Source organism: Pteropus medius, unplaced genomic scaffold, assembly GCF_902729225.1.
Source record: "Pteropus medius unplaced genomic scaffold, Ma_sr-lr_union100, whole genome shotgun sequence".
Taxonomy (NCBI): domain Eukaryota; kingdom Metazoa; phylum Chordata; class Mammalia; order Chiroptera; family Pteropodidae; genus Pteropus; species Pteropus medius.
The window spans coordinates 619,250-636,010 of NW_024340847.1; the positions used below are offsets into that span (position 1 = coordinate 619,250).

At 65.7% G+C, this 16,761-nt stretch overlaps 1 protein-coding gene across 1 annotated transcript in view; it reads left to right on the forward strand.

Annotated features, from left to right (window-relative positions):
* The window catches only part of PTPRN2 (protein tyrosine phosphatase receptor type N2), a 433,745-nt gene that overhangs the window by 368,443 nt on the left and 48,541 nt on the right, over positions 1 to 16,761 (forward strand). The window contains exon 14 of the mRNA XM_039836793.1: positions 9,422 to 9,616. Within this exon, the coding sequence (XP_039692727.1) occupies positions 9,422 to 9,616 (195 nt within the window). The remainder of the gene's footprint in view (positions 1 to 9,421; positions 9,617 to 16,761) is intronic.

Consider the following 16,761-nt stretch of genomic DNA (forward strand, 5'->3'; position numbering starts at 1 on the left):
TTATGAGGTTTGACCACGAAGCCGCTGAAAGTTTATACGATAAAGTCTGGGGTGATTAACATGCACAGGATGTTAGTGTCGATAAGTGGCTAAACTTAAATTCTCTAATTATTTTTTAAAAATTAGATTTGTTCTATAGGTAAGTAGCTATTATTTTCATTTTTCTGTAAAGACAGTGAGGTTTCAGCAGAACCACCACCAGTGAAGAAAGTCCGTGGGTTGCACGTTTCATCAGCCCGCGAAGTGCACACTTTCCCCGGAAGCCGAGGTTCGCGAGTGGGCGGAAGTGGCGCAGGTTTGTCTGCGGCCGGAACCGGCGCCTGGCAGGGGCGCCGCAAACGAAGCGGGCTCACGACCCACAGCGCCCTCCCCGCCCCCACTCCCTCCGCAGCCCGTCCGGGGAGAACAAGGACCCTGGGAGATCCGGGCCCAGCTCAGGTCTGCAAATGTCGAATCCTCCGCCAGCCGTCAGTGGCGCTTGTCCCTGGGACAGTCCCCAGTGCCCAGTGGTCCTGGGACCCTCTGCCCCACAGCTCACCTTGCACACCCCACCCCCCGAAACACTGCACGAGCCCCTTGACGGGCTCAGCCGGGGGCCCTGAAAGCGGTGGCTTCCTCTCCGAGCTCAGCGCCCGTCCCCTCTTGGTGGCGGCGGATGACAGACCTTTAGAAACTCTCGCCGGCCTGGGAGCTCAGGGCCCTGCCGCGGAGAGAGCTGAGGCGGCGCGGAAATGGACAGCTGGCGGCTGCGAGGCCTGTCAGGGAGCCCTCAGCATCCGGCACCGTGCGGCCGCCACTCAGCCGCTTTTGATGGAGTAATTGGGCCCTGAATGAGGCGCCGCCTCAGAAAACGCAGAAGCAGCTGCTTAGGCCACCCCGCCCCCACCGCGGCCCGGCCGCCGGGCCCCCTCCGGCCCTGCCCTTTGGCTTAATTAGGTGGTGGCTGCAGCGTGGAGAGCGTGAATACCTTTTGTGTCCCTGGCGGGGGCCCTCGCAGCCCCAGAGTGTCCCTTGTGCTTTGCTGTCTCCGAACCTTTGTGCAGCCTGCGCCCCTCGCTCCGAGAGCCCTCCCACTCTGCTTTGTCGCCCCGGACCGTCCCATCTGCCAGCCGGGCAGACCCTGGCCCCCAGGACCTTCCCGCCGGCCGGGGCCACCCGCTGCCCCCAGCTCCAGGCCCTGCTCGTTTGGCCCGTCGCACCCCCAAACCCGGGGACTTCCCCGTCCCGAGTGGTCCATCTGGAGCTATTTTTTCATCCACGCGGGACGAGACAGACCTGGACCCTGGGCTCGGCCTTTACTGCCTGCCATGTCCTCCTGCGAAGGCGGGGGGTACCTCGGTCCCCCACAATGCCAGACGGGTAACAGTCGTGCAGCACCCAGCAGGGAACCGCAGGTGCTCGATAAAAACTAATCAATACGCCGAACCGAGCCACGGACGGGGAAGAGCTGCGCCGAGCGGGAGCCGCTCGACCTCGGTGCCGCCGCCCGTGACCCCTCCGGGGCCGAGCAGCGCCCAGGCGCACGCGGGAAGCGGGAGGCGAACGTGGACCATCGTGGATGTCGACGAAGTGGCCATGACGGTGATGACAGGTGGGGATGATTCACTGTCTTTCAAGCAAGAAGAAAATCAGGGAGAGGGTGACAGTTTCTCGCGGGAGACGGCTGCGCGTCCTCAGCCCTCCCTGAGGACACCGTGATGGGCGTCCCGCTCGGCTTCCGGGCCATGGGGACACGGAGCCGAAGGGCCCAGGGGGGCCCGGGGACCCCGCGGGGTGGCTCTGCACAGGGCCGCGAGCGGGGTCCCTGCACTTCGAAGGCACCACTGACTTTGTGGGAACTCCTGAGGCTTAATTCCGGGGTGAGTCATCAGCCGCAGGACCCCATGAAGTTTGGGGTTCCTGGTTATCGTTCTGTTCACCTCACACACAGCACCTGGCTCGGGGAGGGGCTTGGAGCCACGACCCGCACCCCGGGAGTCAGGGCTGTTTGCCTGCAGCATTGCACGTCTGAGAGTCCCGCCTCCTGCGAGAGCGTTGAGGTTGCCCCGGAAACCCACGTGGGGACAGAAGGTGCTCCGTGAATTCACGCGCTTCCTTCCCGTTCTCGTTTTCACGACTCTCCTGACTTCGAGCTGACGTTTGTGGGAGCAGCGTGAACGAAGGCAGCGAGTGTGCCGTGGTCTCTCGGTGAGGCGTCTTCTGAGGGTGCAGCCGCCCCTGCCCCCCGTGTTGGGGCTGAGTGGTACCTCGCCTTCGGAGCACGCCCCCTGCAAACTTGTGTCCTTTAAGGCTCAGTTGGGAGCCACCGGCCAGGGGCTGCTCGATGCTGGGGACGGCTGCCATCTTGTCGGAGGAGGCGCGAGGACCACAGCCCCCCTCACCCGACCTCGGACCATCATGGACGGAGGAGAGCGTCGGGAATTACTTTCACTGTTCTTAGTTAAAATGTATCCTTATCTTTTTTTACTTTGAGACAATATCTTGCAAAATGGGAAAATTACTCAATGTGGCTTGTAAACAATGCTTAGCACGGAGCTGTTCAGGTCACTTACGGATGTCACAGAGCCCGGCAGTCAGCCTAACGCAGCTGCACGGAAGGCGTGGGCGGCAGCGAGGCAGTTGTCAGGGTGTCGGGAGGAGACGGGGACAGCGGGTCTCCAGGGAAAGGTCGGAGTGAGCGGCCGCCCCGCAGAAGCCAGAGTGGCTTAGGGTTCACTGCGGGGAAGCGTCTCTCCCTGGGGACACGCGTGTGTGTGTGCGTGTGCACGCATGTGTGCGTGTGCCCAGCGTCCCTTAGTCAAATGTGAGCATCACCCAGCGTCACGAAAAGCCCGTCGGGATGGTGACCCAGTGCCTGGGACCGGCGGCCGCGTGTGACAGACAGGACAGTTACAGCGAGTGGGCTGCGGACGGGCTCGTTAGGGACGGGACAGACAGGACAGATTTGCCGGGGCCTCGTCCTCAGGGGGCGGGGTTCCTGTTCCCCACCGGGATCCGCCCCACGTCCCCTCTCTCGGATGCACACAGGCCGGGCCGTGGGCGGGGCACAGAGGAGGTTTGTTCCCGCCGGGGCGGCGGCTCCTACAAGGTCACCTGCTTCTCCGGACGCGGAGAACACGCGGAGCGGCCGTGGCGCCTTCCTTCCCATGCGCCCGTTCCTCGCCCGGCCTCGGGAGCCGCCGGACGGCTGGGAACTTTCTCGCAAGCCCCCACACGTGCTCCCGGGATGTTTCCCGGTTTCAGGCACGTTCAGGGTAGGTTTGTACTTATTTCAAACGTAGCTCGTGTTGGTCTTTCCTGTCGCAAAAGGCACGCGCGCTCGGTTAGGAAATCCAGAGGGAGGAATAGAGCCACTCGGAGCCACCTGTCGCCCCCCCACCCCGGGGCCTTGTGCCCCTCGGCTTCTCTCTTCTGTGCCCATGTTTACCTCAGTCGCGGCTCGGTGACAGCGCCCTCCCTGGCCGCACACTCCTGAGCGCGTGTCACGCCCTCCGCGGTGGCCGGGGCCTGTGCCCGTGTTTCTGCTTCGCTTGCCGGGTTCCGCGGTGGCCTCCGAGCTGGGGACCGGTCCCTCCCCGGTGGGGCGGCCCTTTTCACTGTGTCTCCTTGTGTTTTATCCAGCCCGGAGAGTAATTGGCCCTCGGCCCTCCCCGCACGCCCTAATGAACCCATTTCTCCTCCTCGGTGGCTTTGTGCCTGGTGCGCGGCTTTGCCCGCTACCGCTAATTACGGTCCCCAGATAACCCGCCGCCGCGCCCTTTGTGTACACACTCAGGCAGGCGCTGCTTTGTTCCGATTGTCCCTTCAAAGGTGCAGAGAGGTTTTTCTTAAGCCTTTGTAGTCTTGGCCTTTCTTTTGACAGAATTTGGGAATGACAGGTCTTTTCTCTCCGAGTGATTCCCACTCTGCAATTTCCCCCATCAGATGAAGGCTTGAGAAATGAGACATTTGCATTATTATGTGTATGGATGGGTTTCTGCCCCCAGAATCCTATTCAACTTATTTTGCAAAATGTGCTCCACAGCAGCATGAAGTGCCCGAGGCTCTGCAGAAACGGCCCGGGGCCCGGGCTCGGCAGGAGCAGAGAGGCAGGCGGCGTGGCGGACAGTGGCACCGTGGGATGCTTACGTGGCTGGTGGGTGACCTCTGCTTTCCCAGCCGGCATCCCATGCCCGAAGGCTTCACTCTGGAACGCCAGGCTCTCTGGGCTGACCCTGCTCTGCACGGACCGGCCCCAGGTCCGGCAGCTGGGGACGGGGTGCCGGCAGGCGTCGGTGCCCGGCGGGGCGCGTGTCCCTGTGCACACTGACTCTGCACAGGGCTCGGTTTCGAGTCTCCTTGGTGGGGCTGTGCCTGCCTGGTACAGGCACCACGCTGACCTCTCTCGACCAGCAGTGGACCGTTCAGATGTTTTTAGGTGGCGTGGCAAAGCTTCCTGCGTCAGGTCATTCTGTGACCGAGCGTTTGCGTTTAGGGGACCGTGAACTTGCTGCCGCCCCGGGGCTCTGCCGGGCACAGGATCTCCGTGCTAAAGGCGTGGTCAGTCCTCACATGGGTTTGGCGTGGCACTTGGGCTGGGCTGCAGGCCTGGGCCTTCCAGCCGTGGCGTCCTCGGACTGGGGCCTGGCCCGGGGCCCAGCTCCCTTCCGCTGGCCGTGCAGCCTTCTCCAGGCCCATCTGCAGGCGGGGAGGCTGGGCGCACCTGCAGTCTGGCACAGGACAAGCTGATGTGCCCAGCCCAGTCAGTGCCGCACTCATGTTCACCCCTGCACGCCGCCCCCTGCCCTGGCCACTTCGTGTGGCTACTATTCATCATCGCCACGTCATGGACTACGCACCGAGACGCAGAGGTTCAGGCAGCCGGCCCAAAGCCGCAGGGCCAGCAGGCAGCAGAGCCGGGACCCACCCCGGGCGATCAGGGTCCACGGGTCTGCGATGGGCCAGTGTCCCCACCGCTGGTGGGCGGCCTCCCCTGAGACACGGCTCCCTCTGGGACACTCTCCTCCCACGAGCTGAGCACGCGGCTTGCTGATGGCCGCAGCCGTGGGGGCAGCCTGCAGACCTCTTCCATGGGCATGTGTGTGTCCGTTTCGTGCGGCCCGTGCTCTGGTCTGCTTGTTTCCTGCTCGACTGTGTGAACCGCTGAGCGGGCGTGGAGCCGGCAGGCTGAGGCGAGCGCCCGGTCCGGCGGCGGGCCTCCTGCAAGCCCAGCGCGGCATCCAGAATCCAGCAGCCCCTCGTGATCTGGAGGAAGAGTCTCCTAATTCACACACACCGGCGTTTCTTTCCTGCTGGAGAGAAGGTGCTGGGCCGAGGGGAGCAGAAGGTCTGGTGGGGCTCCCAATGGGAGCGACTCAGGAACTGGGGTGCGGCTGTGACTGCGTGGGTCTCAGTCGGGAGGGGCACCCCAGGCCTGCGAGGGCCACGGCCCACAGTCAGCCTCCTGTGTGCTCCAGCCTGCCCAGTGAACAGAGAGAGGCCCAAGCGAGAAGCCACTCGAAGGGAATTAGGTGGTTTGTCGGCCAACCCCACGTGTGGGCCTGTGACCGCGGGGTCCATTTTCCTGTTCCTTGCCAGTCATGGGCCTCGTGGCTGTGGGCTCCTGTGGATCGCTCCGCGAGGGTCGTAGCTGTGTATAAACTCAAGGTCAGCAAGCCGAACGCTCAAGGTCACTCGAGTTGCACAGCGCTGTCCCGGAGCATAAGCGAGGTCACGTTTGGGTGAAGGCACCGCCATGCCGGTGCTTACACGCCGTACGAGACCCTTTCCCGCAGCTCCTCGTCCAGCCGAGGGAAGACCGGCTGGCCCACGTCCCTCCCGTGCTCGGGGCCCCCGCCCTGCGTTGCTGAGCTCAGAGGACACTGTCACCGAGTGGCGCCTCTGTCGGTCGGCGTCGCGGATGGGCCTGCGGCCCCTGCTATGTCACCCCGGTCCCCGTCATCTCGCCCAGCGAGGTTCTGCGCTGATTCTCGCCTTCCCAGGGTCGCAAACCAGGAAGCCTTCGCGCGTCATCGGGCCCGTCTCCGGGTAGTTCACTTGGCATCGCCATTTATTCTTGGCTCAGGGAAAATGCCGTTCGTAGATGCCTGCGGCTCCGCCTTTTAAACTCACCTAACGGGACGTTACTGCAGGACAAGGTTCCCGGAGGTGGCGGTGTTTGCCGCCGCCGGTGGGGCTTTCCCGTCCTGTCTGACGCGGACCCTACATAAGTCCAGAAATAAATGGAGGGCGAGAAGAGCAGGTCTGGCGGCAGGCCCTGCCTTGCCTCGTGGGGGCGAACGCGGAACCCGCCAGCCACCCCCCCCGGGGATGTTCCTGGCCAGCCCCGTCATTCAGACGTCACCCGAGGTCGGGGGGTAGCACCTTCGTTTGTCACCATGGGGACTGCAATTGCCTGTCGGGCAGAGACGGCACTTTCAAAACGAAGAATGTGGCAGCACCATGCGGCCGGCCGGGGGAGGGCCAGGCACGCAGGCGCCAGCCTCCGTGACATGCTCGCGGCCGAGAGCTGAGCTCAGGTCGGTCTGCAGAACGCAGGGCGGAAACATCTTCCTGAAGCTCTTAACCCGGGGTCCAGGCCCTGGAATGAGCCTGTTCGGCCACGTTCCCTCCGACCGCACAGCTCAGGTCAGCGGTCCGAGGCAGCAGAGAAGGAGCCCAGGGCCGCAGGAGTGGCACAGGGGACACCACCCCGGAGCCCGGCCCACGGACGCCCCAACGCGCACTGTGAAGCCTCTCGCCCCTGGGCCAGTCCCACGGAAGCCAGAGCTCGCAGCCCCGGCAGCGGTGGCCGCGTCCCTGGATGTACACGGAGCCCGTGGGGCCCTCACACGCCGCAGGAGCCACAGCCTGACCAGTGTCCCCAGCCAGACGGTGGCCTCGCTGTCCACGTCGGACCAGCATGCTGGGAGGCAGCCAGACGAGGATTCAAGGCGCGAAGTCGGCAGCGGGCAGCCGGGGCGACGTGGACAGTCCCTCTGCTCCCTGCCAGGCTCCCTGTCACCTGTCCTGGCTCCCCAGCCTTCAGATCTGCAGCGTCACCTGTCACCCCCTCGGAGGCCACCCTGACCAACCCCCTCCGATCCCATGAAAGGCTTAACATCATCGCTTTCTCTCGTGACCATTCGGCCATGGGCTGGACTGTGACCTGGGAGGTCAGGGCCCCCGAGTCTGTCCCTGGCATCCGGCACAGTGACACCAGTATGTGCTCAGGCCCAGGTGTCGGATCAGCGAATCGGAAGCTGACGGTCACCCGGCGTGAGCGGCTCGTTCTCGGAGCCGGGGCGACCTCGTTCGGTCCTCCCAGGGGATGCCAGGTCGTCGCTGTCCTGCCACACGGCGGAAGCGGAGGCCAGGGCCTGGGTGGCCGGCGAGCGTCCCGGAGCCGTCTCGTCACGGCGCTGGCTTCGGTCCCTCTGAGACGCGGGTGTTTTCCGGGTCCTGTCAGGACAAGTCTTCACGGCGCGGTGGCACGTGTTCTGGGCAGCTCGTGGCGGCGTCTGGGCCCCTCACTGCCCTCGGAGGAGCTGGGACACCGCTCGCGGGGGCCAGGGCAGCCGTGCTGTGGCCGCTTCGCGTGTGCTGCACCGTCCATCCGCTCGCGTCCGGATCTCGCGAGTCCTGGGGTGTGGGACCCTCAGGCTCCCCGCACAGGGGCCCCCACCCCGGGAACCCCGCCCACCAGGCCCCTGCAGAGCCCTGGGTCGTCACAGCCCCGTGTCCCTCGCTCAGTCGTCTGTGAAGCTGCTGCGGAGGGCCCCCCACCCAGGGGTCCTTACGGCCCGGAGCCCCCTCCGCGGGGAGCTCCATGCTCTGCCCTGGGGATCCCGCTCGACCCCGCGGCTGCACAGACCTCCACGAGGCCCTCTCCCCTCACGCAGGCGAAGCCCCGGGGCGTAGACCCCGTGACCTGCCCAGGTCCGCGTGCGGTCTGGCGGTGCGGGCCCAGCGCACACACTGCCCTCGGGGACCCTGTCCCCACCACGGGCACCGGGGTGTCCATCACTCACCTGGGGCCCTGCTTCTCGTGAACGAACCTCCGGCAACTCCCAAGGACCCCCACAAAGGACACGTGTGAGCTCCCTCGCCCACGCGGGTGTGTTTGCATGCGGGTCCCCGCGTGGCACCACGGATGTGCCTGCAGAGACACCGCTGTGTGTCCCAGGGAGGGAGGGAGGGTGCTCGGCTCCCAGGCCGGCCCCGTCCCTGACCTTGCCCCGTGTCCCAGCCTCTTTGGGCTTTGAAGATTTTGAGGAAACTGGAGTATGATTTTAAACGAACTCGGTGAAAAGCGCCTGTAAGCTGCAGCCTGCAGGGGCGGGAAGGGCGGCCGGGAGATGCTCCGTGCCTGGGCCGCGCGGCCCACGGTCGTCCCCACTGCCAGCACCCTCGGGCGGGGCTGGAGCTGGAGGAATGGCGCCCGTCACCCTGTCGCGGGCGCTCGGTGAGTCCCTCTGGGGCTGTGTCACGCCCGCCGTCTTCGGCCGTGGCACTGGCAGCCGAGGGCCTCGGATGGGGTCGCGGGTGGTGCACACGGCGCTATGGCCTCCCCTGGGTGCCACCGAGAGGGACGGAGGGACGCAGGGCACCGGCGGCTCACCACGCCCCTCCGCTCCAGCTCGGAGCCTCCGTGAACTTTCCCCTGGTGCTGTTTGTTCCGCCGGCCCTGGCGACTCGGGCAGTCTCGCCGGGCGAGAGGCTGTGTCACCGCCGTCAGGACACTTCCAGACGGCGTCTCGTCAGGGGCGGTGGGAGCGGCGGGTGACGGTAGCTGGTGGCCTCACATCTGAGCAGGGTGTGCAGGCCCGGCACAGCCGCATCCTCCCGCCGTGGCGTGTTGGGGGTCTCGCCAGAGACGCTCAGAGGCCCGAGCGAAGCTCCACTGGGAGCTTTGGCGCCAGCTGAAGGCCGAGAAGAGCAGACCTTCCCGCTCACGGGGGGTCTCCCTGTCCGCGTGCTCCCGAGCCTTCACCCGAGTGGGCTTTCATGTTCGCTGTTGTTTAGGGGCGAGGAATGAACCAGATGGGCTTTTCCCTGAGCCCCCGACAGTGGCAGCCGTGTCTGCGTTTCAGTCCTCAATGGGGCTCGCCCACCTCCCCACGGCCCATGCTCTAACGCGGACGTGGAGGGCCCCAGCGGGCCGCACGAGGCTGACCGAGGGCTGTGCTGGTCAGGACCCCCGCGGCCAGGGCCCCTTTCCCGAGTCCACGTGTGCGACTGTGTGTGCGCTATGTATGTGTGGCGTGCGTGTCTGGCATGCGTGTCTATGGCGTGTGTGTCTGGCACGTGTCTGGTGTGCATGTCTGCGGCGTGGACACGTGGACCCTCGCAGCACACGTGTCTGGCCGCAGGGTGCACCGTGGCTCGCAGGACGGGCAGGGGTGGCGAGCCCCGGCACTGACGCCTCTGTCCCTGCCCGCAGGAGCTGTGCCGGCAGCGCATGGCCACGCGCCCGTCCGAGCGCCCGGAGGCCCCTCGGGCATCCCGTGTCAGCAGCGTGTCCTCGCAGCTCAGCGACGGGCCGACGCCCAGCCCCCCTGCACGGGGCAGCACCTCGTCCTGGTCCGAGGAGCCAGCTCCGCCCAGCATGGACATCTCCACCGGCCACATGGTCCTGGTAAGTCCGGGTCCTCACAGTCTCGAGCCGTCGACGACGGTGGCCTGGGGACCAGACCCGAGATGCCAGGCAGCTGACGTGCAGGGCAGGAACCCGCACACCAGGGCCCCTCTGCTCTGGGTCCTCATGTGGATGTGACAGCGTGGCCCCCTCTGTCACCGCCATCCCTACCCCTGCTCCGGTGCCACTGGCTGGCAACAGTTCTCAGTGGTGGGAACGTGTGTCATTAGAGCCTACTATGTGCACGTTCTTAACCCCAGCTCCTGAAGGTCACTGGTCCCCCGACCGTGGTTTCCCGGTGGGTGAGCAAATGTCACCCGTGGGTGGCTTGGCTCCGCGGGAGGAGGCAGGGCAGGCACTCGATCCCACGTGGGACGCCTGGCGGTGACCTGGCTGGACCCTGCCCACCCTCCCCGGCCAAGTGTCATGCTCGGGGGGACCGTGCATGGAGAGACTGTGCCCAGCTCCGACGCCTCAGTCATGGCCGAGGGTCCTCAGCAACGTTGGCACCTGGCTGCTCCCACGGCCCAGCGACCCCGTGTGCCACCTCAGGCCATGGGCACCATCCAGCTGGCGCATGTCAGCTGAAGTGGAGAGCACACGGCCATCGCCTCCCCGGGGCACGGAGGCCGAGCCCCCTCACTGCGCAGGTCGGGCGCCCGAGGCGCGTGTGGTCAGCCACGCGCGCTCGCTAAGGGCTGTTCCTAGGCCCGCCTCCTGCCTGTGGCTTTAGCCGTGCAGCCTGGGGTCACGCCCCAGAAGCCGGTGAGGGGCGCCGGGGCTGCTGCGACAGACGCCTCAGACCGGGGTCTCAGACAACAGACGCCGTTTCTCATGGTTCTCGGGGCTGCTGAGGGCAGCCCTGCGTCCTCACGCGGTGGAGGGGCTCTCTGGGATCCCCATTCCTCAGGCCCCCTCATGCCCCAGTCACCTCCCAGGGGCCCCACCTTCTTACACCATCGCACGACGGCAAGGGTTCTGGAGTAAGAATTTGGGGACACACAGGTTCATCCCGTAGCAGCCAGGAATCCATGTTTTCGCTGAGAAGCCTGACGGGGGGCAGGAGGCCTAGGGACGCCCCGAGGCTGCGACAGGGCTGGTGCCCCCCGGGGCGGCCGCCTTGGACGCTCGAGTCCCGCAGGACAGGAAGCACATGAAGCCGGGCCCACCTGGACCAGCCGTGATGGCGACCCCTGACCCCGGAGATGACGGACAATGCAGCAGAAGCCACGGAGCTCAAGTTCACTGACCGAAGGGCCACAAGCGACACGGCCCGGTGCCTTCTTCGCTCTCTGTCCAACCTCGGGGCCAGCCCGGCATGCGAGGACACCCCGGACTCAGGTCGGCCACCCCAGCGCCCTTGCGGGCGGCGCGGACACGGCAGACGGCGGAGCCCCCGCACTCGGCGGCTGACAGCGCCACGTCACTGCCAGCCTGACCTCCAGAGTGTCCTGACGGTCGTCCCTCTGAGAAGCAGCAGTGCCACCCCAAGTTCAGGGCGTGAACGGGGTTCGGCGCTGGGGCCGAGCGCGTGTCTGACGGGCTGGCTCGGGGACGTTCGCAGAGAGCGTTTGTCGGGTTCTGACGCACTCGTGTTTCTGGACACTCGGTCAGAATGTCACGGAACCTCGATTCCAACCGGGACGTGGGACGCCGTCGCTCCTGGAAAGCTGGTTTGCCGTTCGCGGTGCGAGCGCAGACGCTGGGAGCCTGTGCCGCACGCGCCCACGCGGCCTCCTCCGGCCCGGCCACCCCCTCGCCCGGCCGTCGGGCTCCGACGTGCGTGTGCGCTTGGCCGTTCCCGGAGCCCCCGCGTGCGGACTCCAGGGTCTCGGTGGCTCGTTCGGGTCGCGTGTGACCAGCCACAGCCCCGTCCCCGGGGTGTGGCAGCAGGCAGCACCGGTGACGTGGTGCAGCACGTGGCCGGCATGCACGTCAGGCCTCTGAGGCATCTCCCGGCACGGAGCCAGCCCTGGCCTCCGACCCCAGCTCACCGACGGCCCCGGGCGCTGCGCCGGCCGTGTGAGGCTCCACTCCAAGCGTTTCCCTCGTGCAGGAGCTGAAGGGCCTGGAGACGGGGCACACGTGAGCGCCAGGTAGCTCTTCCCGAAGCTTCTGCCCAGGAAACGCAGGTGGAACCACTCAGCGGGGGCTCCGACCACACAGCCGTCAGCACGGGGGGTGGGGGGCCGTGGACACGCTGCAGTGGGCTGCAGTCGAGGGCGGGGCTGGCCTCTGTCCCAGCCCCTGACCAGCCAGCTCCCCCAGGCCCAGGCGTGAGACTGCGCACGTCAGGCCTCGGAGACACGCAGGGCACCTGGCCGCCTCACTTGGCAAGCGACGAGGATGGCGGTCCCGCGGGGGCCTGGGCGCCCGGCCCCCCGTGAGGCAGCTCACGTGCTGGTTCCACCAAAAGCACGCCAGGGCACAAAGCCTGTCCGGGAGTCGGCGGGTGACCGAGGCCCAGCTGCTGCACGAGCTTCCCGAGGTGCAGCGTTTCACCCCAAAGACGTGACGGAATCCTCGGCACAGCCGAATGCGTTTGGGCAGCAGATGGGGACAAGGGGACCCCAGCGTGGAAGTAGCCAAGGCGTCTGCGGAACGGCCGTCACCAGGCCTCGCTGCCGGTGTGCAGTATGGAGCGTCTTAGCAAAGGCCAGGGGTGTGTAGGGTTCCGGGGCAGAGCGGGTCGAATGGCAGACGCCCACCTGCAGTGCCATCGAGGGCCCGTCACTCCTTCCACGGGGCCTTGGGCGGCTTCTCCGCAGCCCCGCGTCTCCTCCGGGCCTCTGCCACGGCTGCAACTTTCCACCACCACTGTGCCCGCGACCTGGTCACGCCGGGGGCGGGGAGCCCAGGCCCCCGCTTCACACGGCTCACAGCCCTGAGTCCCGGGACGGCTGGCTGACCCAACAGCACACCCAGGCCCAAGGCCCTTCATCGGTGACCGGGACCAGGAGGAGCCCCGCCCGGCACCTGAGGTTTTGTGGGTGCCCCCCCACCCCGTTCACCCGGCCAGCTCCAAAGTGGCCGCCTTCCAGCTCGGGGTCTCGTGAAAGCAAGCTCTCTGTGACCTGAATCTGCATTTTTTTAGCATTTCCTGCTGACGAGTCCCAGCCCCGGGCTCAGGGTAGTGTTCTGCATTGTCTGTGTTCCATGAGAACATTCTAGTGACAGCCTCGTGCCCTCAGCGGGATGGTGTGGGGCGGGGAGCAGCCTCTGTGTCACGTTGCGACTTCGGGGCCATGATCGTAGGTTTTCGGGTGCGTGCGTAGCTCTACACAGGACAGCACACTGTTCTTCCACGGAGTCCGGGACGTGGCTCCGTGCGGTGCATGGACCTTGCTCGTCTTAACAGTCGGGGACTAGTCTGTTAGTCGATGTTCAGGAATGTGTTTATTGTTTACTATTAAGGGAGATTTAGGCAATTTTCAGAACTCGCCATTCCCAATGACACGGTGTACGTGAAAATAACTGTCAGTTAAATTCCTGGACGCAACACCCCGGGTTGTCGAGTGTGCTCGCCACTTATTTCGGGAGGCTTGGCCAAGCTTTCCGCCAGCATTGGGCTGACTGACGCGGCCACCAGTCATGCGGGGGGGCGCACCTGCGCCCCAGCCCCTCCCCAGGCGGGCGTTGGCCAACCTCGGCCTCGGCCCCACTCGGTGGGAAATGCACTTCTGACGCTGGCTCCGGCTCACCGCTCCGGCCGAGCCGTGGGGCCGAGTACCTTCTCCAGCCTGGGAGCCGCGTCCTGTGCTTCGGGGGGCAGTTCGGACGTGCCCGCCCGGGCCGCAGCGCCAGCTCCCCGAACCCCATCCCCGAGAAACGCCGACGGGCACAGCCCGGCCCCACGGCAAGCCTGATGGCGGCGGGAGGCTCACTGTCCCCCGTGCCAGGCCGGGCCGCCCCTGGGAGTCAGTGCTGTCACGTGGGAGGGAGGCGGCCGCATCGACTGACCTGGGTGAAGCTTCAGGAAGACCCCAAACAGCAAACAAATCTCTGAAAAGCCACACCGGGACAGCGACACACGTGACCGAGACGGCAGGCAGGTCGCACCCCGCCCGCGTGCTTCCTGTGCATGACGGCCACACGCCTGGGTCTGGGGCGGGCGCGGTGCTGGTCCCATGTCTGAAAACAAGCCACCCAGTGATGCCGGCGAGGCCAGTGGCCCTGGAAGGCGCAGCGCCCGGCCGCTGCGGAGGCCTCGCACCCAAGGGCCTGCATGGCCTGGCCGCCTCCGCAAAGCCATAGACCCGACGACTTCGCCAGCGTCCCTGTGCCCTCCCGGGCAGGTGCACGGCCGACGACTTCGCCAGCGTCCCTGTGCCCTCCCGGGCAGGTGCACGGCCGCGCCCCGTGTCCTCGGTCGCCCCTGTGCCGTCTGTGTTCTCACCTCCTCTCATGGGGACGCCAGGCACATTGGGTCAGGGCCACCCTAGTGACCTCTTGTAACCCGACCACTTCTGCGAAGACCCCGAACGCGGTCCCGTTCTGAGGCCTGGGGTCAGGACTCCAGCGTATGCACTTGGGAGACAGTGAGCGTAGGTCAAAGGCCGCTGCGTGAACCACAGCAGCGTTTTCTGGAATATTCAGGTGAGTGAGAAGCCTGGTTCCCCCATGGAGCCCACAGCAGGGTGCCTCTCCCGCCTGCCCCGTGCGCTGTGGTGGCTGAACGTGGGGTGACGGCGCCAAGGGCCACCGAGCCCCGGCATCCGCTCGGCCGCCTGCACTGCCCCATGCGCCCTTCAGCTGTGGCCGGAGAGCAGGTAGCAGGACAGTCACACGTCCTGCTCTTGCTGGGCACGGCTCACGGCCAGCGGCAGCCCGACCTTCCTTGTCACGGTCGCTCTGGGGGGAACCGTGCCCCAGGAGGGCCCTCGGGAGAGGCAGTGGTCAGCAAGGGCCACACATCACTGGTAGCTCGTGGCCGCTCCCCCGTCGTGCCCGGCAGGTGCTCATCCGAGCACGGGGCTCGGGGACGCCCAGCGTTCTGCATGAGGGACTGCCGGAGCTTCTTGGGTAGAGAGGGTGGAGGGAGGGGCCGAGGGGCACCCCCTCCCTCCACTGATGATCTCATGGGGACCCCAGGGCCGGTGCCCCAGTGAGCATCCCCACAGCTGCTCCCAGCACCCCCGTGGGAGATGCCAGGTTTGGGGGTGGCCCCTGTGGCCCCGGGGGCTCCTCGGCAGCTGCCACGGGCCACACCTGGAGGTTTGTAGGAGGCGCAGTGCCGTTTCCATGGCTCAGTCTTCACTGGGCGCGGGACTACGTGTTAGGTTTCTGGTGGGGGCGATTCGCCTTGTCATCTCAAAATCCCATCTCCGTTTCAAATGCCAGAAGATGCTAGAATGCCGGGAGCTCTGCCTCCATCGCTTGCTGTCCCGCGGCCCGGATCCGGCCCGTCGTCCCCCGCACCGGCGTCGGGGACGGGGTGAGCCGGGTGGCAGGCCCCACGTCGTGTTTCGGGCTCCGTGCTGACGAGGGAGGCGACGCACCCCGTGTGGCAGGCAGCCCCGCCATTGGGGGCGGGTGGGAGGGAGAGCCCGGCGCCCTGAGCCTGTCTGTTCTTCAGGATCGTTTCCCTTTTACCATTTCCCGGCTCGTTCGACCTCGTTGTGAGTGGAGTACGATCGAGAAGCAGTTAATATTTGTCGAATTGAAGCGAACGCTCTGAATTTGGTAGTTAGTCAGCCTGTGAGTTAATGTGTGTTTATCAGGGGAAGAAATTGAAGCCAGTGCCTGAGTTGGGCCTGGAGAGTGTCGTTCGTGTGGCAAACATTTTCCAAGTGCCCCGTGACCTGCTGACCTCCTGACGGCACAGGTGACAGGCAGCGCTGAGGGAGGAGGCCACGCTGCTCTGCCCCTCGGCGCTCCTGGCTCACGGCCGGTGGCCCGAGGAGCTGGAGCACAGCGGTGTCCTCCGGGGCCAGCGCGGGGCCAGCTGGCTGCACGTGCGCGTGTGTGCGTTACACTGCGTAAATCCTGTCTGTCCTCACAGCTCCCGCACATAGCGACAGAACTTCTGAGTGCCTGGTGACGAGGCCGTCCGTGTTTTGCCCATGAGACCTTTACAGCCCATTTAAGGTGGAAGGGGGGACGACAGAAAGGACTAGATGATCGCCGAGTCGTGCTCTCTCTAGAAGACGCCTCCCTCCTCCGCGAGGGCTGCATGACAGAGCGAGCCTGAGGCAGGGCCGGGCGAAGGCCTCAGGGAAGGAGGGGGCAGAGCGAGAGCGAGAGCGGCCCCCCAGGAACCCCGGCAGTCACGGGGTTAGAGTTCGCGGTGGAGAAGCAGGCAGTGGCACAGCCGGGCGGGCGGCGAGCCTGGGCCAGGCCTCGGGCGGCCTTGAGCCCGAGGGGGTTTCTGGTCCTTACGTGGCATCGTGTGTCTGGGACATGAAAAGCGACACCCGCTTGCGCATTCGTCGGCTTACTCGTGCACATCTGCTGGAAGGTGAGAGCGTCGGCGACAAACAAGCAGGGCTGGGAGGGCCATGGTCACCACCTCCGACCCCACCCTGCAGCAAGAGGGAGACCGGCCGGGGCGCCGGGAGAGCGTGCGCTCCCACGGGAGGGGCCCACACCCCGGCCGCCCCCGGCCGCCTCTGCGTCACCCGCAGGCCTGGTGGACCTGGGCTTCCCGCCGTCACGCGGGACTGCATGTCAGCCCAAGAGGACGCCTCCCCCGGGCCACAGAGCGTGGCCAAGACGCTGCTTTGGAGTCAGTGGCACAGAAAACGTGTGCATGTGTGTGTTGTGTGTGCATCTGTGTGTGTGCCTTTATGCTGTTTATGCGTTTGTATGTGCATTGTGCACATGTGCACACGTGTATGCATGTGTGCATGTACACGTGTGTGCATGTGTGCCTTTATGCTGTGCATGTGCTAGTGTGTGCGTTGTGCATGTGCGCACACGTGTGTGTGCACGTGTGTGCATGTGCGTGCGTGTGTGCCTTTATGCTGTGTGTGTGTTCATATGCACATTATGCACGTGTGTGTGCGTATGTGCATGTGTGCATGTGGGTGCACACATGTGCGCATGTGTGCGTTGTTCACGTGTGTGCATGTGTGTGTGCCTTTATGCTGTGTGTGCACTTGTGCCTTGTGTGCATGTGCAGCGTGTGTGCATGCGCATGTATTGTG